At 45.5% G+C, this 27,086-nt stretch overlaps 2 protein-coding genes across 16 annotated transcripts in view; both read left to right on the forward strand.

The window, feature by feature from the left end:
• ARIH1 (ariadne RBR E3 ubiquitin protein ligase 1) overlaps positions 1-21,929 on the forward strand; it is a 63,835-nt gene extending 41,906 nt beyond the window's left edge. For 6 of the 8 annotated variants that reach the window (XM_054215369.1, XM_054215371.1, XM_054215375.1 and 3 more), the window contains 9 exons: positions 3,517-3,583; positions 4,805-4,911; positions 5,436-5,478; positions 6,650-6,721; positions 15,495-15,625; positions 15,725-15,781; positions 17,076-17,349; positions 18,219-18,331; positions 21,134-21,929. In XM_054215369.1, coding sequence (XP_054071344.1) covers positions 3,517-3,583; positions 4,805-4,911; positions 5,436-5,478; positions 6,650-6,721; positions 15,495-15,625; positions 15,725-15,781; positions 17,076-17,349; positions 18,219-18,331; positions 21,134-21,218 — 949 coding nt within the window. In that variant the 3' untranslated portion in view covers positions 21,219-21,929. Of the gene's footprint in view, positions 1-3,516; positions 3,584-4,804; positions 4,912-5,435; positions 5,479-6,649; positions 6,722-15,494; positions 15,626-15,724; positions 15,783-17,075; positions 17,350-18,218; positions 18,332-21,133 lie in introns of all 8 variants that reach the window. The other 2 variants (XM_054215370.1, XM_054215372.1) reach the window with 1 other exon arrangement.
• Positions 21,930-23,806: 1,877 nt separating this feature from the next.
• Positions 23,807-27,086, forward strand: part of BBS4 (Bardet-Biedl syndrome 4) — a 49,735-nt gene continuing 46,455 nt past the window's right edge. For 4 of the 8 annotated variants that reach the window (XM_054213712.1, XM_054213714.1, XM_054213716.1 and 1 more), the window contains exons 1-2: positions 23,813-23,886; positions 26,164-26,215. In XM_054213712.1, coding sequence (XP_054069687.1) covers positions 23,863-23,886; positions 26,164-26,215 — 76 coding nt within the window. In that variant the 5' untranslated portion in view covers positions 23,813-23,862. The other 4 variants (XM_054213720.1, XM_054213713.1, XM_054213715.1 and 1 more) reach the window with 4 other exon arrangements.

The following is a 27,086-nucleotide window of genomic DNA, read 5'->3' on the forward strand; positions in this document are numbered from 1 at the left end:
ACTCTCAGCAGGAAACTTCTTGAGTGTTTTCTTGACTGCAACAGTTCCAATAAGCTGTTCAAATAGTGCATGTAAAGTGGAGTAGCTGAAATCGTTGCAGGCCGTGGCAGTAGCAGAGGCAAGGAAAGGATGGAAGGAGAGGAGGAGCAGGGCTGGCTTTTGTTGCTATGGTTTCTGTTGCTTGATTTTAGTAGTAGGTCTGACTATCCTTATGTTTCACTTCATGGCTTTTACAGCACAGAAAGCCATCGCACTGGGGTGAATCTGTGCAGGCTTCAGCTCACACCATGTGCTGTGGGATTCCCCCCAGCCTGGAGATAGCAGAGATACCTGGGGCCAACAGTAGTAAAATGGCATCTAGGTGGTAAAGCAAACGAGTTCTCTTTGTCTAAGTAAAACTATAAATGTTTTGTGGAGATAAAACTCCACCTTTCCCTGATCTTAAGGGGGACACTTGGGGCCACGAAGATGATCCGAGGGCTGGAGCACGTCTCCTCTGAAGACAGGCTGAGAGACTTGGGGTTGTTCAGCCTGGAGAAGAGAAGGCTCCGGGGAGACCTTACAGCAGCCTTCCAGTACCTGAAGGGGGCCTACAGGAAAGATGGGGAGGGACTCTTTATCAGGGAGTGTAATGATAGGACATGGGGTAACGGCCTCAAACTGAAAGAGGGGAGATTTAGATTGGATATCAGGAAGAAATTCTTTACTGTGAGGGTGGTGATGCAGTGGAATAGGTTTCCCAGGGAAGTTGTCAATGCCCCATCCCTGGAGGTGTTCAAGGCCAGGCTGGATGGGGCTTTGAGCAACCTGGTCTGGTGGGAGATGTCCCTGCCCAGGGCAGGGGGGTTGGAACTAGATGAGCTTTAAGGTCCCTTCCAACCCAAACCATTCTGTGTGTGCGAATGTCTGGGGGAAGGAGGCGCATGGTTTTTTTGCAAAAGCAAAGAGGGACAACTGCAGCAATCTCATGACATGGCATGAATAAAACAGTAAGTAATCCCAGCTGGAATCTGCACCCCTTCCCATGTCCTTAATTATTCTATTCTTAAGTCTTTTCCTTTTTACAAAGTCTCCAGCTCTAGGTTTCCTATAGGAACCTCAGATCAATGTATAGAGACATTAGTTTTCCAGCAGAAAGTCAGAGTAGGAAGGCCAAATCATTCATTTGCTCCCTTCTCAGTACTTGCCCTTGACAAGGCAGGACATCTCCAAGTTGAATTATCTCCATATAAGTCCAAACTTGGCAATTTGGATGACTTCCCGCGATTTGTGAGTATTTAGCTATCTTACTGTCTATTTTTCTTCCTACTGTTGACCTTAAGTAGGAATGTTGAAGAGAGAGTCCCTTTCAGCTCTTTGAAGGCCTTCAAACTGGCTGAAGGTAATCTGTTTCTATCCCTTGTTCACCCTTGCCAACACTGCTGGTAATTGCTTTAGCCTACATGCAAAGATGTTGATTTCGTTAATAAGCACAGCATTATGACTTTATTACTGGCATGTCTGATGGCCGCTGCTCGTGGGTGGCAGCAGCCTGGTCGTAACTTCTGAGAATCAACCCACTCGGTGGGAGTGGATGGATGTCGGGTTCCCATATGGAAGTCGTATGGAGCATTGCCTCATTTCTAATCTTCCTTTGCATAATTGCAAATACCAGCGCTTCTACGTCAGATTGGAACATAATACGGTCTCAAAGTAATTCCTTTGGGAGGGTGTTTGACATCTCACATGATCCGTGTTTCGCTAATTCCACTGATTGGTGTCTTGGAGGAGTTTGCATTATCAAAATGGAACAAAAGTGTACAACTTATGGTCTGATAAAGGATTGCTGCCATCTTTGGATGAATTTTTGAGGTTGTGTAGTTCCGAACTGAGCTGCCAGAAGAGATCAAGGGTTAAGTTGTCTTTGTAAGCAGTTTGCTTTTCCAACCCGACTTCTTCGATGCGGTTACTTCTTTTATAGCTTGGCTCACGGAGGAAGGTACCCCAAAGGATGGTTTGTGGGCACTGTGAAGGGTTCTCATCTCTTAATTTGTCTAGTTGCATTTATTGTTTGTCAAAAGACAATAATATTCAGAGCGAAGTTCTGGAAGGTCTTGACCTGAGTGGTGCTGTGGAAGTGCTGTGAACCTAGAGCAGGTGAGGTTGCTGACACGGAGTGATGACAGGCAGTTTGGTAAGCAAAAAACCAGTGGATTGCGTCCTCCGTGTGCTCTGGTTAGCTATGGAATTACTCTTCATTTAACATCCAGTTCCTGATATATACATATAATGCAATAAACTTTTAAAGTGACATTTATTATGCGTAGAAGCTTGGGTATGGAGTAAGAAAGTGAGACTTACGATTCACACTATAAGTTCAGATTGTTTTTTTATTCTTCAATGAAGTTTCACTCCAAAACAGCAGGCTTGCCATGGACGCCGGCCTGATGAGATGCTTTGTCAGATGATTTGTTTTATTTTAGCCCTGGGAATTTGGCTGCCATGTGCTACATTTATGTAATAACCAGCGCATCGTTTGGTGAGGAGCTCCCCAGGCTGCTAAGGGCTAGGGTTTATGCAACATCGCGTCCTCACATGCGCTGCTCTTTAATGAATGTTGGCGTGATACCATGCAGGAGTACACTCGATTTTTGACTGCACCCCAAAATGGATAACCTATTAATTTCAATACTTATATGTGATATAGCCTGTATAAAGCTGGATTCCACAGCATGATTTAAAACAGAAATACTGCAATTTGTGTTTTTAGTCCAGCTTTGTATTTATATATGCAGAAGACACTTCAGTTATAACTGAAAGATATATATACAAGTGCTCAGCAATGCATAATTAAATTATTTTTAATGTATCTAGTCTGCAAATGCCAGCTGGGTCGGCCAGACCAGGAGAAAAGTGGACACTGTGCTTTTAAAGGATTCCTGTCTGCCTGGTTTTCTTCTGCTCTCCCGCTTCCGAGCTGACTGACTTAATTCAAAGTTAAAGTCAATGTTGTGTACGTGCTCTATGATGTTGAATTTAAATCAGCTTTGTTTTTATGGTAAATAGATGAAAACCACATTAACTTCTAAGCTGAAGCTGTAGCATTCCACTGCAACCCAGATAACATTGGGTTTACCAAAGTTATTAACCACACAACAGTTGTTCTGAAGCTTTTTAAAGGCATTTGCCACAAAACGTGCATGTTTAATGTAAATGAACTAATGAAATTCTCAGTTTCTTGGACTCTTCGGGAAAGTGTTTTAAATAAAAATCCCCACACCAAGAGGTTCAGTTCTTTTGAACCGCATGAGCTTTCCGTATGATTCTGAAGCTAATACGAGAAGTTAAATACAGTATTTGTAGTTTTCATAATGAATGATCTAACAAATAAATAGAGAACAGGTAAGTACAAAAAAAGTACCTGCAAGCATAGGAGGAGGAATCAAAACCATTTGTGCTCCTGAACTTACTGGCTATGTGTGGAAAAAATGAGTTTACTACTACAGTAATTTTTCTGTGTTTCTTCCCTTTCCACAGGCGTTTGATCACAGATTCCAAGGTTAAATTAAAGTACCAGCATTTAATAACCAATAGTTTTGTAGAGGTGAGTTTTAATTTGAAATTTTTAATGGCTTCTCGGTTGTTTTTCTCTCGCACATGTAACAAACCAGAGAAGTGAGGCTTGTTTATAACTGTAGAGCAGGGTTTTTTTTATGTAGTCTCTGATCAAGTGTGACTACAAGTTAGAGGCTTTGCAGGGGTTATTTTATAGCCTGTTTGGTTGCAGATGTAGCTGTAGGAAAATATTAAAAAATTCTGCAGGACAAAAGACCTAGAGATATAGCAAGCAGCTGTAGATAAAGAGAATGCCAGAGCTGCTTGATATATGAGGAGCCCTTAATATAAATATTTCTTGAATGTTACCTCAGATCCTTCAGATTGAAAGCAAGAAACATTATTGTAAACAAGAACATGCCTTAAACATTTGCTATTTGAAGTAAAGCTGCAAAATTGCTTTTAGCAAAATACCAATAGCTTTGCAACCTCAAAATCAAAATAAATTTAGAGAAAGGTGCTTTGGAAGATTTTTCCACTGTCGTGGTTTCCCAGTTGAATGTGTTCAGATTCACTGGAGAGCCCAGTATGTAAGTTGTTACTGGAATCAGGCTTTTGTTCTGTGTTTGAAGAGATGTATGCTGTGCAGTTTTTTTTTTTACTTATTTTATTCCAACACCAGAGCTAAGGATGTGTTGCAGACTGCAAGACGGACAAAAGTCTAGCAGTGCAGACCTATACCTGGCTGCAGCACACCAGGAACAAGCGATGAGATGGTGTTCAAGCAGTGTGTGTGTAAAAAAAAAAAAAAAAAAAAAAAAAAAAAAAAAAAACCAACAACAACAAAAAAAACAAAACAAAAAACCCAACCCACCGTAACCTGTGAGAAGCTTCAGAAAGGCTGTTACAGTGGTGGGACAGAGATGGATAGCTGCAGACGACTTGACAGGTGGTTTTTTTCAGTGAAAAGCTTCATGGCTTCATATTCTTCAAATGCTGGAAGGTCAGCAGAAGTGTTTACGCTTCTCATCATTCATAAGAAGCCATTTGACAGTCAAGAGTTGACTGTCGTTTTCCTGCTTGCTTTCAGTAGAAAGTAAATGCTCAGATTGAGGAGACAGCACTTTACTGCAGAGGATGGGTAAGACAGGAAGGAGGAGTGAGACTGAAGGTCAGGGTTGAAAGGATGAAAAAGGGATGAAGGGCAGGTAGGGTCCTTGTGCAGCATCCTTTTTCTATTACTATTTCTTTTTTCCACTTTATTTCATAGTGTAATCGACTGTTAAAATGGTGTCCTGCCCCAGATTGCCACCACGTTGTTAAAGTCCAATATCCTGATGCTAAACCAGTTCGCTGCAAATGTGGACGTCAGTTTTGGTAAGAGTAAATCAAGTAAAAGAAGTTGATGCTGCTTTTCACTTACCACATTGAAAGTCTATTAGTGTGTATTCTGTAAGCCTATACTGGGATGTGGTTGAAGGTGGTGGGAGAAGTATGTGGGGGGGTGGGCTTCAAATAGTAAGCCAGGATTAGGTACAGCTGGTTGCAAAGCACATCGCTATGTTGCTCTCTGTCTCTTGAGCCTCCTTTGACATGGAGACAGATCCAGCTTTCACTGAGAGCTGGGCTTCAGCTGAATGGTTTCAGATTAGGTGAGGTTCTGGACTGCAGAGAATCAAAATGTGTAGAGAGATATGCTGCCCTGAAGTGGCCATTTGATGGATGGCTGAAGGATTTGAGGGATGTTTGGGGTTTTTCTGACATGTATAACGTTTCCATAGGACTGGCTTTGGCCTTTTAGCAGAACAACACAGAGGAAAATTTCCACGGTATTAACATAGTTAAATAAAAGTATAATCATCTGCCCTATTTGCTTATTTTCCTCTTTCTTTCACTTACAGCTTTAATTGCGGAGAAAACTGGCACGATCCTGTTAAGTGCAAGGTGAGCATGTGAAAGTTCTTCTCTAGATGCTTGATTTGAAAAAGTTTAAAGTCAATTTATGTGCAAGACGTAGAAATTGAAGCATGAGCTTTGCTACTGTTCACATCAAGAAGAACAGTAGTTCACCTGTTTAGATCATACGTGAGAAGAATCAGTGAAATTGTACTGGATGCCTTTAAGATGCCTCAAAGTTGGACCTTGTGAAGGAGCAGTGCCTCGGCTGGATGGGGTACTGTCTGGAGGCAGTGGCTCTTACAGCTGTGACCCTCTGAAGACAAATAAAGGTGCTTCAGGAGTGAATGCTTCACTTGACAGCAAACTTTCCTGTACTGGGCGTTTCTGTGGGTGTTTGGTGCCTCAGCAGGCTTGTGGTTTGTTGTACAGAGGAATTAATTTGGTCCAGAGACCTGCAGCCGTGCCGTGAGCTCTGGAACTGGGCTGGTTTTTCCGTGAAGCTGTCAGAAGCTGTAATCAAGCCTGGGATCCTGTGGCCTGTGCAGAGCTTGTGGACAGCCAGGTTTCATGCCTTGGGAACAGAGCAGTCTGCATTTCTAGTGACAAATGGAAAAAAAAAAACCTCCTTGGGAAGAGGGGAGGGAAACCACCTAAGGATGCTAAACCTTTGGCGGGGTCTTTCCAGGCTCGATGTGGTCAGTTTATCTGACAGTTGCAAGCAGTCTTTTGCTTTTGTTAGTTGTTTTCATTTGATAAAGCCAAGTTCTTGGCGAGGCTTAAAAGAAAAAGAAAAAAAAAAGTATAAGCTGGATGGTCTGGGCATGAGTGGGCATTATAAGCATAATGAGAAGTTTAGCTTGATGTAAAGCTGGCCATCGCAGAGGGTCTGGCTGCAATTTTGGCAGATCACTGTTATAACATTCTTACTATTTGAGAGTCTCGTGTGAAGTACGTGCTGGTTGAACTTAAGAACTGCAAAGTCTCTTTGCTGAAGAGTTTGTGCTGAGTGATCGTGCTCGCTGGATCAGGATGGTGCTGCAGGAAATGCCTGCAAGTCAATTAGCTGCTGTTTGCGCTGCTTTCCAGCACTGCCACCCTCCCGTATTCCCATGTGGTTGTGTGTTCCTTACCCTTACCTTGATGTAAGCAGCTGTCTTGGGAACGTTTACAGTTCCTCTAGTTAAATGTAACTCTCCTTTCTTCATTTTTCTAACAGTGGTTAAAGAAGTGGATTAAGAAGTGTGATGATGACAGTGAAACTTCTAATTGGATTGCAGCAAACACAAAGGTGAGGCTCTTTCTTGTGTTATATATAGACTTATCAGATGAAAAGAAGAATGACAGCCTAATTCCTCTGTGCTGGGATTGTCTTTCCGCTGCATGTTGTTAGTTAAGAGCAAGCCTTAAAATCCACAGTACACTGAAGTATTCCTGTTTGAAGAGCAAATAAGTGTTACAGCCTTGAATAAGGTGAGGTTCTTTGGGTTGAGTTGGAGTTTGCTCTTGTAAGAAAGAGTTAATTGGAGACCCAAAGGGAAGCTCAAGTTTTTTAAGTCTTTGGGCTCCCGTCTGGCACTGGTGGCTTTGCTAAGCAAATCTGTGCCTCACTCCAAGTGTGTGAAACATGTTAACACCACCCGTGGCTCGATTTGGCTGTGATAATTTACATCTGCCTTTAAATCCCCTGGGTTGGCCTCTTGAGGAGTTGTTCATTTCCGCTGGGCAGGATTCCAGCTTGAGACTGGCAGAACAGCTGTTAAGATTTTATTATGTAAATGTCTTCCTTCCAGCTAGCCCAACTTTGCCTGAAACTTCAGCATTTGTTCAGTTGGGGATGAATTAAGACAAAGGTTGCCACGGTGGCAAGAAAACAAACGCAGCCGATACCGGATGCTGTCAGGGCCTTAGGAGCAGACCTGGGTCTCGGGACTGTGGAGCCAGGAGGGTGGAAGAAGGTGGGGAGGGTGTGAGGAAATGGCTGCTTTGTTTTCTTAGCTCTGTTGTGTAACTGGTTAATGGTATTGTTTGCGGCAGCCGCTGCTTCTTTCTGGGACTGACTGTTTTTCATTGACCTGGAATGTTGCATTATGGTGAAAGCAGAAACACCCATCAGGCTGAAATGCACAGTTAAAGTCGGGCTGAAATTGTGCAGTCTCAGCTGCTTCTTTCTGTTCCGTGAGCCGAGAGTTGTGTGGTCCCTGCTTGGAGGCCGAACGTTGCTCAATAAAGTGAATTTGGCTTTTTTGGAGGTGGGTGTGTTCAAAGATCTGTTGTGGCTCAAGAACCGAACCAGATTTCTTCAGAGCTGGCTTGATCCTCATATGAAACCTGAGGAAGAGTAGCTGAATAGCTCGGGAAGGGCTGAGTTGTAAGCACGTGCAATGCAGCTTTTAGCCTCAGGTATCAAATATTCAGGATGTCAGAATGGCCACAGCCCTATTTTGCCTGTGACAAAGCCCTCAGGAGCCAGAGGAGGAGCTGCTGCCACCCCCAGGAGCGTGATCTTGGTCGTGGCGGTAGGCCTTCCTGTCTTCTGCCTGCCCCTACCCTGGCATGTGCTGCTAAAGACCAGGGTCTGGGCTCTCCTTGCTGGGTTTGTTACCATCAGATGTTGAGCTTTCCCTTACTGGATTCTGTGCCCATTAAAAAGGCTGAAATGATACATGCATATGTGTTAACATAGACCAAATGTGACTAATGTGCCGCTAACACTGGCTACTGGAAATAGGAAGCTACTTGTCTCTTTTTCAGACAAGATGATGAGGGTTTCTGCAGCTTGCTTGTCCACAGACGTGAGTGTAGACAGAAATATGAAAGATGGTCATTTATTTATTTATTTTCTACCAAAATCTAGACTTTGTCAGGTAGGAGCCCTGCTTGTGGCTGGGCTGGTATTTAAAGCATAGCTCAGACTGTCAGAAATAGTACTGAATGGCTGGAGTAAGAAGATTTTTCTGTGGGAAACACCCATCCAGAGGAGGGTGAGGAGGGGGAAAGAGTATGGCCAAGCCACGCTGGCATCAGCCCAGCTTATCCGTTAGTTCGTGTAGTCTGGTGTCAGCAGCAGAAGAGCTGTTGTCCTTGAACATCCGTGTCTAAGCTACTTCCTCTAATACCGTGTACGAGATGCTCCTACAGCAAGAAAATACTTTGGAGCCCAGGCTGTACAGCAGCAACAGGAAGAAAAATAACATCAGGGTAATTACACCAGACATTTGAGCAAGCCAACTGTCCTGGAGTCTTACGGGATCCGTACCAATTGAATTAACCGAAGGACAATATCACAATTCTTCTCTCTCCGAACTGACGTGAGATTCAATTGAGGGGAAAGTTTGCAGGAAATGTAACCCACCCCTCATAACCATCTCGGACTTCTTGTGGGCAGCAAAGATGAGGAAGGTGGTAATTCCACACCGCTATAACGAAGCACCAGCAGCACTGGCTGCTGGAACGTGTGCAATCGGAGCTTCGCAGCCTCTGGAGAACCATATCGGCCCGGAGCTGCGGGGCTGCTGGCCACCACCACCTCCTGCCTGCATTGTGCTGGCCCTTGGCCAGAGGCAGGGAGAAAGCCAAGTTTCTGTGTCTGACAGCGACACAGTCCTGCTGCTGCGCAGAAAGGAGCCGAGTAAAATCCTTTCCTGCTGTAGTGTGAGGCTGTAGCGATGCACCGGGATAGGAATTGCGCAGTTGGGAGTTGTACCTTACTCTGTCTCTGTACAATTTCTAGCAGGAAAACGGGACAGTCGTGTTTGGGGAGGGATGTCTTGTGCCTTTACAGCTGTTTGCTTCAGCGACTGCAAGTCAGAGCCCAAATTCTGTGTAGAATTTCTTCATTTTGAAGAATCTAGAAGGGAATCAGATGGGGTACCATCAGATACCATCAGATGTAAAAAATCCATGTTTTCACTGGAAAAAAACCTCCCAAGTAATTTAATTGCTACTGTGTTCTCCATCACCATTTCCAGCTTTGGAAAAGTGATTTCTCGAGTCCTCCAAGTGTGATGCTGAGCTGCGGACCTGTCCCATGGGATCTCCATTCAGGGCAGAGAACTTCCTGTCTTACCAAGACAAAGTTGTAAGAGAAAAATACCAGTCCTCCTGGAATGTGGGCTTGAAATACGGGTAATCCTTTGCAACAGGAGAATGTGAGATACATTTGTTCCAGCTTGCCCTGGGAGGCAGAATAGGAAAGGAAAATTAGGCAATTGTTGTATCAGAGAATACAAGAGTGAAACCCATCTGCATTGGTTTCTGCTCAAAAACTGGAGTGATCTGATGTGTTTTTTGATGAATTATGTACAATGGTCTGAATGAAAAACGAGGAGGTTTGAGTAGTGAATTCTAGTGGTTTCCTATAGTGAGTAGTGGTTCCCTATATAATTTATCTTTTAGATTTTGCATTCATTCATTTGCACTTAGGAGACCAGCACTAAATTCTTTATACTTCCACAAAAGGTATAGCCCTTGCAGCAGAGAGTGTGCTGGAGCTCATGGCCCTTTACTTAAGATATTTTCACATCTGAGTGCAGCTTAACTAAATTAATTTAAACTCGAGTTAAGCCAATATGAGTTCTTTAACAAGCCTTTAATTCTCAGTCGTCTTGCAGAGGAGAGTTGAATAGTCCAAGGTTTTGCACGTTTGTTTCTTTTTCTGTTAGTTGTACAAACTTGGCTCTTAAATAGTTCCTTAAATAGTTAATAGTTCTTAAATAGTAAAATAGGCAGGTTTCAGGTATGGTTTGGTTTGTGTGGCTTTGGGAGTAAAGCAACCACATAGTCAGGCACTTCTGTTAAGTGGACCTTCAGAGGAGTAAGAAATACAGAAAACTTGAATTTGTGCATTTATTTTGGGCTCTTAAGATATATCAAGGCTGTCTAAAAGGAGAGGGGAAAACCTGTTTCAAACCTGAGTTTCCGCGTTGTTAATCTTTCTGCATCTTAGAACTCTAAAGGAAGAAGAACAAAGATGGTAACGGTGCTGGTCTTCACCCAAGGCACTGTTTGCTTGGGCTGTTGTTTTATTTAGTTTTTTTTAAGTGAAATTGGTGGTAATGAAAGCTGTTCATCTGATACTAAGAATGCCCCTGCCTTACCGCTTTTGGCTGCTGGCATGTCACCATCTCATCATCTTCCGGGCTAGATGGGGCTTGAATGTCTAATGTGTAAAACAAGCTGATTTATTTCTTCCGAAAAAGCTATTGGCTATTTTTCTCCTTTAAGTGAGATAAAATGGCACGAACCCAGTTCTCTTCCTTTTCAGGTCACTTTTTAATGTCTGAACACGTGCTCCCTCTGTACTTTCTGCAAGTCCTACATTTGTTGTAACGCGTGGCCATGCTGGCAGCCCGCTGGATCCTCCCTGGGCACCAGCATCAAACTTTGCTCTTCCATTTCTCCCCAGCGCAGTTTCCTGCCAGAGCTGTGAACAGCCTCTGCCCGGAGATGTCAAAGTGCCACCTTTTCCTCTCAGACGAGCAAGTGTTTAAAATACCCTGCTTTGACTCCAGGTGTTGTCACGCTGTACTGTTTTGCACTAACCATAATTAAGTTCGGTGGTTTTGGATTTTGTTGAAATACATTAAGAAATCCCCACGGTGTTTCATGTTTTTTTTTTTTTATTTTTTTGTTTTTAGGATGGGGTATAGATTAAAGGCATCACTGTAAACGTGTCTGGGAGGCTGATGTACACCACTTGCCTCCAGGAGTCCCGGAGAGGACTAATCTGTTTCACCTGCCTTGAAATATGTTTCTAATTAGCCTCTTGTTCGTAGAACAGCAGCTGAGGTTTATAGTGGTTTATGTACACGCAGCCTTTTATGACAAAATAGGGATTGTTCTCCTTTGCCAGGTTTCCCTGGGCTTTTGTTTCAAAGTGCAGCGTGTAAGCACACCACCGAATTGTTGAGAGTGGAACAATGTTAATGAGGTCACTTCTGCTTCGCGGCATGACAGATAATGTGCAGAATAATCTACCGGTTTAATAATTTGATTTGCTGGCTATTACGTTGTTGCGTAGCCGTAATTCTCAATAAGATCTTCCTTCCCTATCCTCCTTAATCTATAAATCTCTCCCACTCATTGCGTTGGTGGCTTGAGTAGTTGCGGCTTTTTTTTTTCTTTTTCCCCCGCTGGTGTTCAGCTTTTCTTTAGCATGTTCTCCTCATGGATTTTCCGTAATTTTTAGCAATATTCCACCTTTACACAGCTTCCTGTATCTGTGTAGCTTAACTGTCATCTGTCTTGTGCTTTGCTTGACAGGCCTATAAAGGCTTGAAAAGGATGGCATTCCCTGGAATACAAGGGCTGTAATTAGGGTCTTTTTGCTCTCGTTTGCATCATGGGCTAGAAGCCATACACATGGTGCGGTATTGAGACACTGGGAAGCTTGGTCTCATCCTCAAAGACGGGAGAGCAGAGTTTCAGTGCTCCTGATTGAGCCTAGCTGCAGATGAGGATGGCCCCACAAGCCGGGTGGACATGCCCCATTGCGCCTCTCCAGCTTGGCGGCTTATCTGGGAACTGTTTCTTCTTCCAGTCATGGGATTTTTCCTAAGCAGGAGCGATCACTGCAGCTGTTTGTTGGATTAGCCGCATCTTCCATACAGGCATGCCGATATCGGCATCTCATCAGATGAGACGCGTTTGGAAGAAACTGCACTGCTCTGCGACCACCATCTTCTCTTGAAGAACTGGGTTTGAGTGACAGGGGAGCTGTGTCGTGCTATGACAGGGGTGCACTGCCACTGTTCATACATGTTATCAGAGGGCATCCTGGCTGATGAGCTAATGGAGCAGGGATCTCCACAGTTACGGAGGATATTGATGGGATAAAGCTAAATTTGGGTCCTGAGGTGTTGGTGCAGGATTGGAAGAGGGAGGAGGGCTGCCTGGAAAAGGGAAAATAAATACTGCCTTGCGTACCGTGCTCAAAGGAGAGACCATTTTTGACTCTGAAATTCCCAGAACTGCATTGAGTGACTAACTGGGAACAAGCTCACCTGGCTGAGTATCCACCCTATGAACAGCCCAAGAGGACATCTTGATGGTGTCCCCCCTGAGAGGGCCTGCAGGGGAGCTACTCTGCTGCGTTTACTCTGTTTGTAGCACAACAGGCTCTGTTCGTAGGACAAACACAGTTGATGGGGAGGAAAGCAGGGCTGGAAGAATCCCCCCATGTGCTTGCTTGTTGCTTGAACCCATCAGAGGAACAACGAGCCCCAAAAAAATACTGAACCAAACCAAAAACCTGGGGGGCGCTAAAGAGTGTGGCCAGCAGGTGGAGGGAGGTCATCCTCCCCCTCTGCTCTGCCCTGGGGAGGCCACATCTGGAGTAGTGTCCAGGTCTGGGCTCCCTGGTTCAAGAGGGACAGGGAACTGCTGGAGAGAGTCCGGTGGAGGCTACGATGGTGACCAGGAGCCTGGAGCATCTCTCTGCTGAGGAAAGGCTGAGAGCCCTGGGGCTGTTCAGCCTGAAGAAGACACAAATGAGAGGGGACCTCATCAATATCTGAAGGGTGGGTGTCAGGAGGATGGGGCCAGACTCTTTTCAGTGGTGCCCAGGGACAGGACAAGAGGTAACGGGCACAAACTGGAACATGGGAAATTCCATCTCAACAGGAGGAAGAACAACTTTTCTTTGAGGGTGGCAGAGCCCTGGCACAGGCTGCCCAGAGGGATGGTGGAGTCTCCGTCTCTGGAGACATTCCAAACTTGCCTGGACGCGTTCCTGTGCCACCTGCTGTGGGTGACCCTGCTCTGGCAGGGGGGTTGGACTGGATGATCTCCAAAGATCCCTTCCAACCCCTGCCAGTCTGTGATTCTGTGAAGTAAGCGGCCAGCTAGCACGCAGGGTACTGACAGAGCATGAGGAGAGGTGCGACTGCAGAAAGAAACAGTCATCAGACTACTGCAATAATTCCCCAAATCTGGGGAACTGGGGAATCTTTTTGTTTACATGACAAACCTGGTCTTCTGTTTAGAAACTGAGCGTTGTCCTCTTACTCAGGCCAAGCCCCAGGGTTGTGGCCCGTTGATGGGATGGGAGCACTGCTGCTTTTGGCTAACGAGAGGGCAGCGCTTTCCAAATAAGTCCTGTAATAGTCTGCCGGCTCCTTTCAAAGGAACGGCTACACCCTTGGTTAGGAAAACTTTGCTGTTGTGTGGGATGTCACCCGTTTCTGCCCAGTCCTTAACCCTTCTCCTTCAGGATCAGGCAGGGGAGGACCAAAGCAACCTTTGAAGAGGAAGAAAAGATAGTGGTACTTAAGAGGAATGCTCTGCCATTGCCAAGGAGACCAGAATCACAAAATTATTTAGGTTGGAAGGGACCTCTGGGTATCATCTTGTTCAGGCCCCCCCAGCCCGAGGCAAGAATAACCTCAAAGTTAGGCCAAGCTGCTGTAATGAGCCTTGGTTTTCATTCGTGCTCAGGTCTGCAAGTTTGTGATCATCAGGAAGCAAAACTAGCTGAAAGTGCTTTATGTTGTCCAAAAAGAAGTTGCAGTCCCTCATGTCTTTTCCCTTGTCTCTTCTCCTTTGCCTTACTGCAAGTCTCCCTCCCTGCAGTGGGAAGGGCCGCGTCAGACATCTGGAGACCTCGTTGGTCTCCAGACCAACTCCAGCAGCTCCGGAGCTATCTTCTGAGCACTTCTCTGTGTGCAAACCTTCCTGTCTCTTACAATACAAATAAGCAAACTCGGATGAAAACATAGTAATAGTCGGGACACTTGGAGTGGAGGTGGAAGAAGTCGCAGTTCTAAACTGATTGAACATGTTGGTTTCTGCCTTTGGTGAGAATTTATCTGAATGCTGGAATAGGAAATGGTCCTCTTGATGTCTTCCTCTGGTTAGCAAACAGTAAAGACCTGCTCCTGGCTGGGGATGGGATTTTCCACCCTTCTCACCCAAAAGCTGCAGCTGGTTTTCCACAAGTGTGGATTACTTGTTTTTGCTGTGATTATTTATTGCCTTTTAGATAAAACTGGCTTTTGCAAAAACTTCATAAATGCTGGTGTGGCTGCGTGAGCCGGATTGAGGAACTCATCCAGGCTAAAGTACGCTTTGGTTTTGTTTTGCGATTTTTTTTTTTTTTTTTTTTTTTTACCCAATTCCTGTCCAGCTGCTTTGTGTCCCAGCACAAGAGAGGTGCCACAGGGATGGGAACAAGCCGCGGAAGAGAGTTGGACTTGTTTCCTTCGCTCGTAGGGACAGCATAGTATATTCTTGCAGCCTCGGCTTTGTGTAATCATTGGGATACTACAGAAATAATTTTTCATGCTCTACATGAGTTGAATATCATTTTAGGAAGTGGCCATATGCTGCTGATGTATGAGAATGATATTGGCGTTATAAAAAAAAAAACCACCTCTATTCCCTAAAGATGTTGCCTGTGCAGTGCTGTTCTTCAATATCCTCGTATTTGTTAAAGGCCTCACACCTGAAAGGGAAGCCCCGTGTGGGATTTTGTAGAAAAGTTGTCAGTGAGGTGTCACATGAAGGAGAAAAAAGGGCCCAATGGGAAATGTGTAAATGCTGCAGGAACAGAAGTGTCTCTTTAGGTGACAGAAGCTTTTTTTGAAGCATGATAGAGTCTTACTGCATGTTTTCGGGTACTTTTTGGATGGGATTTTACAACTGCAGGTGTCTCGGATTGATAACAGCGTGATATCGGCTCACCATTAGGCTTTTTTTGGTTTTGAGTGCTGAAGTGGGCCAAAGGCTTGATGGTGGGGAGGACAGCAAGATGCCTTCCCCGGGGCAGGTATAGACCATTGCTACCGCAGTGATTTTGGAGAAGGTCATGAAATAACCCATCCAGCGTACCACTGTGATAACAGCAGAGATAAAATGCATTATTAATTAGGGTTTTGTGCTATCTAGCCGCTCCAATTTTGGAATTATTTTAAAAGAAGAAGATCTTGCTGATCAAAGGGAAGAAGTGAATCATGCATTTCACTTGACGCGTGATCTCTTACTGCCATGGGAACCCCTCTAACCTCACAAGGCTGCTGTGGGTTCTGTGTTTTCCCTGCTAACAGTGCTCTCTGTCCTGTGAACAGGAATGCCCGAAATGCCACGTCACCATTGAGAAGGACGGGGGCTGCAACCACATGGTCTGTCGGAACCAGAACTGCAAAGCCGAGTTCTGCTGGGTGTGTTTGGGCCCCTGGGAGCCCCACGGATCTGCCTGGTGAGTTAAGGAGCGTGCCTTGCGGGAAGGCGAGGAAGCCGCGATACAAGCGGCATCGATTTGGACTGAAATCTGTGGAATCGGTGTCCCCTGTTACAGGTACAACTGTAATCGCTACAACGAGGATGATGCAAAGGCAGCAAGGGATGCACAGGAGGTGAGTCCATAACCTTTGGTGATGAGGAGATCACCAACCCTGTGACGTGTTTTCGGGCTTTCTGTAAACCTATAAATCAGCTCTGAAGAATTTCCTGGATTTGACCACAAGTCCAGAAGGCAGTTAAGTTCCCCTACAACTTTGGACTCTTGCTTTGTGCCAGAAAAAAGAAGTTCAAAGCCACTTTAACCCAATTTAAAGCACATGTTAACTCTGTTGTTATCTGTCATGCTGCCTTGCCTGTTTTATAGCAGCTCTTTGCATGAAGTCACCATAATGCCGTGGGCCCGAGATTACAATCCTCACCTTCTTCATAAAATGCTCTCTACTGCAAAGTTCTTAATGCAAATCCTGAGGTGTTTAAACACAGCAGACCTTTTGAATGTAAATAGAATAGACTTCAGTTGTTCCATAACTGTACTTGAAGGCTCGATAGAGAAGAAATTGCAGGTGAAGTTGCAGCACAAACATTAAACTGTTTTGTGAATGTGGATAGAGCCAAAGCCCTTTTTAACAGGGAGGGATTGCACGCTGTCTGCTGCAGCTTGCAGAAATCCATTTCCTGCATCTCTGGCAAAGTACCGTTATAGCCAAGAACCAAAGTATTTCCTGCAGCCCCTCCTCCTGCAGAGAAGGATGACTTTGGCTGATGTGTGCTACCTTTCTACATCCACAGCATACAAGTTTAACCGTGCCCGTGTTGTCATTTTTTACAGCTGATCTGTCAGTGAGAATAAGATTAATGGCTGTGTATTGAGTCATCTCAGTTCTCTTGTACTATTCAGCACACGGCGTCTTTCCCCTGCTCTGTAATCAGTGTGGCCTAGGCAACCTGAGGTTGCCCTCTTAACATGAGCACAGTAATTGTCTAATTAGAATTCCTTATTAGCCAAAAAAAAAAAAAAAAAGAAAATATGCTTCTCGCTGTTTGTCATGACACTGGAAGCATTTAAGTCCTGTAACTGGAATCGAGAGGCTGAAATTCAAAACTCTTCAGGCTTTAGCAATGTGATTCTAATTGCTTTCTGGGTTGGGAGAGAGGATGCCACAGCTGAGCTAGGAAGTCCCCTGTGTGACAGCGAGCTGCTGTGGGTCTGGCCTTTCATCTCCACCCAACATCAGGGTTCACAGTGCCGCACGAAGTGGCGCCATCTAAGTCTGGCCAATGTGAGAGGAGAGGAAGCACCTTTGGAAAGGAAGCTCCTTCTCAGGGTCAGGAAGAGCCTTGTGAAGGGTTGACTTCTCTTGCAGCCATTACTTTGTTTTAACTATTTGTTTTCATTTTCCCTAATGGGAATTAACACAGCGATCCAGAGCAGCCCTGCAGAGGTACCTGTTCTACTGCAACCGCTACATGAACCACATGCAGAGCCTGCGCTTCGAGCACAAGCTCTATGCTCAGGTGAAACAGAAGATGGAGGAGATGCAGCAACACAACATGTCGTGGATCGAGGTGCAGTTCCTGAAGAAAGCAGTCGACGTCCTCTGCCAGTGTCGTGCCACACTCATGTACACTTACGTCTTTGCCTTCTACCTCAAAAAGAATAATCAGTCCATTATCTTTGAGGTAGGAGAAAACATGGTTGTCAGGAGTTCAGATCACAAAGCTGAGCGAAATAGGGATTTAATGCTTGGAGAAGCTGTTGTCCCCAGTTGTACAGAAGTGAGTCTGTCTTAACATTCTGATGTGCAAAAGTTAGAGGCCACGCTGGGCATCATGTAGGATCCTCTGCTGGAAGAGGAAGTAGAGTTACAAGTTACTGCCCTCTGGAAGAAGGAAGGGGTTGAGGCTCTGTCTTAATACCTTCTTTGCCGGTTCAAAGCTTAAATCTGGCATTTTGCCTTTCTCTAGTGCTGACTTTTTTCCAAGGGCACTACCAGAAAAATTGCACTTGAAGGTCTAAACGTGGCAGACCAATCTGCTTCGCAGCTGAACTGTACTGGCTGATTATGATTTAAAACAGTCCTTTGCTGATCTTTGTGCAGAACCTAAGCAGGGTGCTTCTGTGCTGCACGCTCAGCAAAGGGCGCGCAGAGCTACTGAGCAGCAGTGAAAGCTCTGACGCCGCTGTGCGTGTACCAGCAGTCAGTGGGGGCTTTGCCAATGCTGGTAAAAACTATTAAATAGACAAGGGACAGAATGGGATATGAATTGTCTTGTTAAGGAAAGGATTTTTTTTGGGCTTGCTGGGATATTGCAGATTGAGGAAGATGCAAGACTTGCTGGTAGATGGGCAGCTTCTCTTCTGACCAAATAAAGAAATTTCATCTTTTTCAGTCTTGATGCTCAGAGCAGGTTACTGGTGTTACACAGTGTGTATCTAATCCTGCTTTTTATTTCAGTACTGATATAAGTCAGATGGAAGAAAAAAGTTTCTTTCTTTCTTTCCCACCCCCCCCCAAACTCCATTCTCTTTTATTTTTTTTTCTCTGCAGAATAACCAAGCAGACTTAGAGAATGCTACAGAGGTGCTTTCTGGGTACCTTGAGCGAGATATATCCCAAGATTCGCTGCAGGACATAAAGCAGAAAGTACAGGATAAGTACAGGTTTGTTTTTTGAATAATCCTCTGTCTCAAAGTCCCTGTATCACCATCCTGTGTGGCAGGTAGTTGCATGTGTACTTGCCAAGCTACGGTTTTCTCCAGAGTCCCGTCCCTGGGAAGCTGTTTGCTCTTGGCCTTCTGCCATACATTGTGCTCATCAGCTGGTCCCTGGGCATCCGAGAACAGCAGCAGCGGTGTCCTGCGCCAGCCCCTGAAATCGCCAGCGGTGAAGGCCTTGCGCAGATGCTGGCAGCCTGTTTTTGTGCTCCTTGCTGGGACCAGCTCTTGGGCGAGGTGACAGTGTGCAGGGAGAGGTTCCCAACTCTGCCTCCCTCTGCTGAGCAGTAGCTAGAAGGTTCAGTCCCATAATGGAAAAATATCATGACCAAAAGCAATGGCTTTTCATCCACTGCACAGAAAGAGCACGTGGGGATGGCCAGGACCTATGTAGTGAGGGCCAGAGAAGAACAAGGAGTGACTTTATCGTTCCCAGCTGACAGTGTTGGCCTAGGATAAGTTGCCATAAAAGCAATCAGCTCTTTTATTTCTCCTTTGGGTCCATTTGTGCAAAACATGAGTGTAGAAAAGCCATCTGAAAGAAGAGGGAGAGAGCAACCTGCGCAAGTGGGGAAGAGACCAGAAAAGCCGGGGTCCAGGTGACACAAATGCCAATGCTTTTTACAGTCCTAGAGGAGTCGCTTCTGCACAGTGGAAAAATACAAAGCTGCAAATGCGGATGAGTCACAGGATTATGGCTTGCATTTTTGAGGCGTTTTGCCAAAGTCACTAAATTTGTTATGCCTAACTTGGGGTGGGGGGGGGGGTGGCTGGGGGAGAAGAAGCCAAAGTAGGGTGAGCTGTAGTGACTAAGGGACTCTGGGGGGTGGAAGTAGCCATGAAGCTGTGCTGGCCCTGTGGCCCACTCTGCTGCAGTCTGGCAGCGTGGCTGGGACTGGAGAAGACCATCAGACCTTCTCTTTTGAGAGATTTTTATCATTTACCCTTTAAGACCACTGTTAAGTTGGTATCAGCTCAAGCTGCTTGTTCACTTAAGTCCTCTGAAACTAGAAGCTCTTCTAGGAGTGGTATCGGCTATTTGGAATAAATTAAAACCTAATATAGCCTGAATTGCCTGAAAACATAGTATCACAAACCCGCCTTCATGTTTCTGGGAAGAAAGTATGCATCTGTCAAGTCTGCGCAGGTCCCTAATTGACTAGTTCAGTCATGTCTTAATTGTGTCCTGCACGGTGCTCTTTGTGTACTGGTTACGGTGTACTGATGCAAGACTGGGACCAAGGATGTTCTCGAGGTGGGTTTAAAGAGCTCTGGGAAATCGCAGGAACTGCCCTCCTGGCTAATTTGGTTTCAGCTGTTTCGACCTCTTTGCTTGCAAAGACATTTCTAGAAAACAGGATTAAACCCCCACCACCAGCAGCAAAATAATTGAACTTGGTAAAAGCAGAAACTGTGTGTGTTTGCTATCACATGCTTCAGAAAATCAATGGGACTTTGTGTACGATGATTTCTGTTGCAACAGCTGATAGCAATGGGAAGAGCCAAACAGTTTTGTTCGGATAAATCTGTCGGTCCGATCAGGTACTGAATGGTAGTAGCGTAAGGGCTGTGGGTGAAGGTGAGGAATCTCTGCCCACATGTTTGCAAATGTGATCAGGGAGAGCATTCTGAGATTCCTCCTGCCCACCTCACATCAGCGAGCAGAGGGATGTTTGGCCACTGCTGAGCGAGCCAGGTTCCCACCTGTGGGAGCCTCTCGGATGCCATCCTGGTCGATGTCTGCACAATTCCCAGCAGGAACCAGTAACTCAGCAGTTGGCTCCTGGGTTCCAGTTTCTCATGTTGCAGCACACCACTCCGAACCGTGAACTGGCTACACGCCTACACCTGGGGCTGCTATTTAGGCTTGTCTTGTCCCCTGCGTGCCTAAAGATGATGTCGACTTTGGCATCGCCGCTGGAAGGGGTTTAATCCAGAAATGCCTGCTGCTTGTTCATAATTTGCTCTTGGAACCTGAATACTTCTAAACGTTTCTCTGCTTTTATCTTTTTAGTTGGCTAACGCACCCGAAATGAACATGGCACCTTTTGATATGTTCCTATGATATCACTTTCCCTCAGTATCATTGATCCTGGTAGGACTGTACCTAACTCTGGGATCAGTTTGTATTTGCAGCTTTATCTGTTTAAATGAGTGTAGGTGGGTAGACCCTGCAGGGTGTAGTGCCCTCCCTGAGACCCCGGAATTGCCTTGCGAGGTAAAACTTGCACTCCAGCCAGACCCCTAACCCTTTTCGTAGCCAGCCTGCCCGCTTCCACCTCCACCAGGACTTCGGAGGGGAATAAAACTGGGTTTTGCCCACCTAGCTCCTGGCTTGTGTTGTCTGGATAGGGCTCAGCGAGTGGGCGCCAGCCCACGTCTGAGGAGGGCTTGGTCCCGTTTCAGGTGTCACCGCTAACCCTTGCTCTGGCTTTTCGCAAACTGTAGCTGCCGCTTCTTCCTTTTTCAGTTATTAATGGAGGTTTCTTAGCTGTAGGGGCTTTGGGGATACTCTTCCATGGGAAACTCTAAATTTGCATGCTGTTTTTTCAGCCAGGGACCTGATGCTGAGTGACTGGAGTAACTGAAGTCTTAATTAGCGCTGTTAACAGGCTACAAATACAAAGTCCCTTCTCGGGGGATCTCCTCTTTTGGAAGCGAGGCTTAATGTAGGTTTGCGTTACTCGATGGCGGGGATGAGCCGTGGTTCCTAACCTGCCTCTTCTGCGCTGTTCCTCTTTGCCGCAGATACTGCGAGAGTCGACGAAGGGTTTTGTTGCAGCACGTGCATGAAGGCTACGAGAAGGACCTGTGGGAGTACATTGAGGACTGAGACGGGCCCTGCATAAACATGAACTCTGAAAAACCTTTACCATCTAGAGTGCTCATGCGATTCAAATAAAACACACACAAGGCGCTACGCCTGTTACACCGCTGGTCTGTAGTACTGGGATTCTGTTTTGTTAACAGAAAATTTAAGTAAATTATATTGTAATAAAAAAAAAAGGTAGATAAACCATTGTACAACAGTATTCTAGGCGGCCAATAAGAGTGTGCAGACGCACTAAAAAAAAAAAAAAACAAAGCCTCCAACTTTAACTTGTAACGTAGCTTCATTCTCCAAGCCGACTCCTTTTTCTTTTCTATCTTTCTTTTCCTGTGTGTAGTACAGATGAAATTTAAACCAGTTTCTTGACACTGCTTTTCATGTCCAAACCAGCCATTTTGATGTACTTTGGTAAGGGGGGGTGGCTCTCCCGCTCCCCTCCTCCTCTCTGCTACCCAAGTACACGGATGAATGTCGATTGGCTTATTGTAAAGATGATTCTTGGGGAGGGGAGGAGGGGGGGGTACACAGCAAGGAAAAAAAAAACAAAAAAAAAAACAAAAAAAAACTTTGTATATGACTTTTAAAACAAAAAGAGGACAACACAGTATTTTTCAAAGTTGTATATAGCGCATATGCATGGACAAAGAGCAAGCGTGGCACGTGTTTGCATAATGTTTAATTACAAAAAAATATTTATTCTTTAAAAATCTTCAAGATTATGTCTATTTGCTGTGCATTTTCTTTCAGTTTGATTATTTTTTTTGTTTTGTTTTGTTTTCCCTGGGCTGGGGTGGGGGAAGCGTGTGCTGGTGTAGTGAATATATTATTTTTTTTTTTTTTTTTTTTGGAAGGCTTTTACTGGAGAAGTTGGGTTTTTCCTCTTCCTGTTCCTTTATGTCCGGCCTCCACAGTTTTGTGTGTGTAGCCATTGCTGGCGTAGGACCCATCCCCTCGCGTGCAGCTCCTGACCCTGGGTCACCCGCTGTCCATTGTGTTCGTGCCCGATGGATGCTGCGATTCAGGGTGTTTTGCCTTTTTTTTTGGCTCTGGATTGCTACCTGCCCAAATCCAACCTGACTCTTCCCATCCATGCACACAGGACACACGCTGTCAACCCAGAGGAGGGGAGTGCGCGTGTGTTCTGAGTTTTATTTTTAACTCTGAGGCAGGAAAAAGGGGGTATTTTCACACCACTTCTCAAAAGACTTACAGAAAGATTTCGGCTGTGGATCTCTTCTCCCTCCCCCTTTCATCTGTCCAATGGACCGTTCCTTGCTGTTTAAGTTTCACTTACATTATAACGAGTCGTAACATTGAAAAGGAAAGATGATGGAATTGTCTTTGTGTTTGTTTTGGGCTCAATTACTGGGCATAGTGTCCTGGCAAGTATTTAACACTCCATCTAGTGCAGTAGAAGTTGAAATCAGTGGGGTATTTTTCAGTTAAAAGGGGAAAGAACTAATGAGTTAGCTACTGAGTCCATTTTTATGATTTCTGTAACAAGAGCTATGTTAAAGTAAACAATTGGTGGTGGTTTTATTAAATTTACTCCTGTATAGGAATTCCTTCTGAGTTATTTTTCGCCAGGCTAGTGTCCTCAAAACTCTCTGCCAATCTGCCAGCTCCAAGGGGGAATAAATTTGCAAAGGGGTGAGTTAAAAAAGGCAGATCACAGGCAGGTCTGTAATGCAGAATGCCGTTTCCAGCTGGCATCTGAGCCACTTTAGCTCTCTCCATGATGAATACCAATGACTCGAGCAATGTAGTTTTGTCCCTCTCTACCTGCTTTCCACTTCAGCCCCCTCACCGTGGGGCTGGGAATTGGATGTGACAATTTCTGCACTGCAGCTGGTTTCCCTGTGGTCCTGGGTGGGACGGAGCAGGGCTGCCTGGAGCCACGGAGGTCAGTGCTGCCTTTTCTTGGCATCTATCTGCAGGCGGGGGCTCCTTGGGCTTCCCCTCGGCTCACAGACATTCCCCATCCGTGTGTAAAATGCTTTTGAAAGCCGTGTGCTCTTCGGGAGCGTGGTGGGATGGGCCAGTGGAAGCATGGAGTCTACCTGGCGTTGCATTTTCACTCCGCGTTCCCCAGACTGACTGTCTGAAGGACATGGGCAGGCCCCAGTCCGAAGGAAACCTGCTCCATGGTGTCTTTGCTCTTGATGGCTGTTGGCAAAACTTAAGATGGTGATGATTAAAGCTCCCTCTCCTCCAGCCCGCAGGAATTACTCCTCTGTAAGGACAGCGTCCCCACTAACGCAGGCAGGTTTACAGCCTCCTCTGTGGAAAATAAAACTTAGAAACCCCAACCTCATCCCTCCATGCCCCTCCTCGCGGCCGCAGCTCTGTGAAGGGTCGGGGGGAGCCGGGCCTGGCGGGGGCCGGGGCCGCCTCGCTCGCGGCCGTCTTCCACCTTCCACTGCGGGGGGGACCGCGCAAACCCTTCCGAATAAACTTATAATTTCCTTAGTTACTTTGCTGTTTTTCGTGGCAAAGGGGCCGGGGTTGACAGCGGGGGCGGGGGGAGGGATTGTCCCGGGTCCTCCCGCCGCCTTCCCGTCGTGCCCAGCGGCGGGCGCCTCGCGGGTTGGCCCGGAAGTGCTTCCGCCGCCGGTCGGTAACTGTGGCAACGGGGCGCTGCTTCGCCATGGCCGAGCCGCAGGCCGCAGCGGTGAGGGGCCGCCGTGGGGCCGGGGGGTGAGGCGGGACCGGGGGGCTGCAGTGGGGCCGAGGGGAGACGGGAGATCGGGGGGGCCGCGGAGAGAGGGGAGACCGGGGCGGCGGGAGCCGCTTTTAAGCGTGAGTTTTTAATCTCTGCACCCTTGGTATTGAAAACTTAGCGCAAATTCAGCCTTCTTGTGGCTTTTATTGGGGTAATCGAGTGAAGGCGGAGCTTTTATAAACATCCCTCATAGCTCGCTTTTTCCCCGGGTATTGAGCAGGCTCTGTCCTGCAACCAGGTTTCTTATCGCCAAGTGCTCTTTAGGAAGTATAAATGCTCTTGGCATAAGGCAAAAAAAAATTCCTCTCACGGGTAAGTATCTGATTAAGAAGTGAGGAGGAGAAAGGAGGGATAAATGCTGGGGTTTTTGTGTGGTGGACGATGGTCGTTAATCCCTGTGGGATCTGTGCCGGGCCTGTGGTGTTGCTCATGTGCCTACTAATGAGCTGGGCAAATGGACGGCCAGAAAGGTGAGGCGGTGTAATGGTTTGAGGAACCCACAACAATTTATTGTCTTTTAGACAATTATTCTCTCACCCGATGACCCCTCCCCACCTGGGAAGGGGAATCAGGAAAAAACAAGGAAACCCGAGGGTTGAAATATAAACATATTTAATAGAATAAGACTAGATAATTAACATTAATAACACTAAAGAACCAATATTGTTCCCAATACCAATATAACATACACAAGGACTATACCCAGCCCATTCTATCACAGGAAGCCGTGCACCCCCCGCAGCCAATGTGGGACCCTGCGAGCGCTGCGGCTGCGGGAGGAAGGGAAGGGCTCAGGGCTCCGGCACCAGGGCAAGGTGTGCTCAGGATGGCAGCCAGCAAGGGAGAGGGAGAACTCCTCAGCAAACTTTCTAATTTCTATCGAATGTGATATTCATGGTATGAAATAATCCTGTTGGCAGCTTGGGGCAAGTGCCCAGTTCTCGCTCCTCATCCCTGCACCTAGCAAGCTCGAAAACCCGCACCCCATAGCTGGCTATAAAGTAAATATTTTCACAAATTCAGACACTAGAGTCTCCTAAAAGTGCAGTTTTCCCAAGCATTAGAAGAGACTTTACCAAACAGTAAAATTACTGAATGAGAAATATGAGAAACAACAGGGAAGTCTTAACAGTGCTCAGTGATCGGACTTGGAATTGGAATGATGTACAGATTTAAAAAATTGCAAATACATAGAAAAATGAGGGGCTTTGTGCTGATTGTTGCTGCTTAGGAACGAGTGCTTGGAGTTGGGTAATTCTGTGAAAATATCAACTCAGCTTTTCACGATAGGAATCAGAAAAGTGAATACAATAGTAGAAATTATTAAGAAACAAAGCTGGTAAAAGCCTTCCCTGTACACATCTGGGTTATCTTCCAAGTCTCAGATACTGTGCTCAGGATCTCTGATCCTCACTGTCTCCAATAAAAAAAGAGAGTAGAACGAGAAAACTTTCCCAAAACATTACAAGGAACAAGGGGAGACTGAATCGCCACTTTAAAAATTTGTTTATTAAGGGGGGGGGGGGTGGCGACACAGGGTTATAAAATCCTGCGTTGTGTCTGGGGAAGATGAGTGAGGAATGTCTCTTCCCCAAGAAAATGGAAGTCAAAAATAAAAATGCTTCCCTGTGTAATCGTTTCTCTTCTGTGAAGGCTTGATTTTTGAATGAAAGTAAGAAAAAAGTATAAAATGCTTTTATTTTCCACAGACTGGGTACCTGCTTGCCCCTGAGGTCTGGGCAGTATTTGTAGGTGGAGCTTTGTTTCCTGCCGTGCGATGGGACGTCACTGCGCTCATGCACCTGCGGATTCTGATCGTTCCCCAGGAATGATTTTGTTCTAATTAACTTCATAAATATTTTAGAAGGAATGTTTTTGATGTTTTCCTGTGTGATCTCTAATTAGCAACTTAAATGCTTGAGTTTTGTTTTTTTACAAGATAACAATCACTTTCTAGAATCCTAATAAATAGCATCAAGCCTACGGAACAGGAATGTACTGTAAATTGAGTGGGTTTATTTAATCTGCATGGCAACTAGAAATCTCTGCCTAGCTGTGGCCAGGGAAGAGCAGCGCTTGGCAGGACAGAGTTTTTCTAGGAGCAGTGGTGCTATTTTTATGCCCTCTTTTGGGATTTGCCAGTTGTCCTTTCCAATTATTTTGTGGAATAGATCTTCAAGAAACCTCGCCTGGTGTATTTAATGCTCCTCTTTCCTGTCTTTTCAGGTTTCTTCACTGCCCATGGCTACAGAACCTCCAAAACCTCATCCGAAAAAAGGTTTGTTTGAGGACATGATTGTGTTTCTTGGGCAGGTTGATTCTAAGATTTCTTTTATAGTGTGTGCAGCTGTCTAGTAAGAAATAAATGTCTACTGGGAGAAGACGAGGCTATCTAGATTATAAGCTGCTGAGTACAAGTACGTTTTTCTAGGATCTGTATGATCACTAGCTCAGTGCTGTTGCTGTCTGACTTATTGTACCTACAGCCTGCATCGTGTTCGCTTATAAGCTAAGAGGCTGTTGATTTTATTGTGTACATACTTGTGGGTTGCTAATGAGTTTGATACTCATGTATCTTCTTAAATAATAAGAGCGGTTTGTTCATTTTATGTTCTTCAAAATAATGTCTTGCTGTAGAAATGATCTTGGGAAACTAACATTGTGTCGTGTTGATTTTTCGTGTAGCCTTTTCTAAGTTTCGAAGTGAAAGAGGTGTGTAGCTGGTTTTAACTAGAGTCATACTGAAAGTGAGAGTTAATTAACTCAGTCTGAGTTGTTGTTTTGAAATCTTGGTTGAATCCAAACTGGAAGAGGAATAATTTCAGTTATCGGTTCAAAATGTTTGACTAAAGCCTGATATTTTGTAAGGGTTTCGCTAAAACCTGCAGCATGATTTGATGCTGCAGCCTCCCCTTTGCCCTCTTCCCTCGCTCTTGCGATGTAACTTATCCCAGTACAGCTGATGAATATTTCCTTCTCTGCAGTACTGAGGTGTGCTCACGATCCTAGTATGGATCTGTTCACTCTAGAGACTTTTGTGCCTACCTAAGGTGAGGCTTTTTTTATGGATTTCCCTTTCTCAGGTGTTCTAAGGGCCACATCAGTTCAGATTTTAATAAAGAATGAAATCTGCAGTGTTGCTAGAACCC

The sequence above is a fragment of the Rissa tridactyla genome, chromosome 9 (assembly GCF_028500815.1).
Source record: "Rissa tridactyla isolate bRisTri1 chromosome 9, bRisTri1.patW.cur.20221130, whole genome shotgun sequence".
NCBI lineage: Eukaryota > Metazoa > Chordata > Aves > Charadriiformes > Laridae > Rissa > Rissa tridactyla.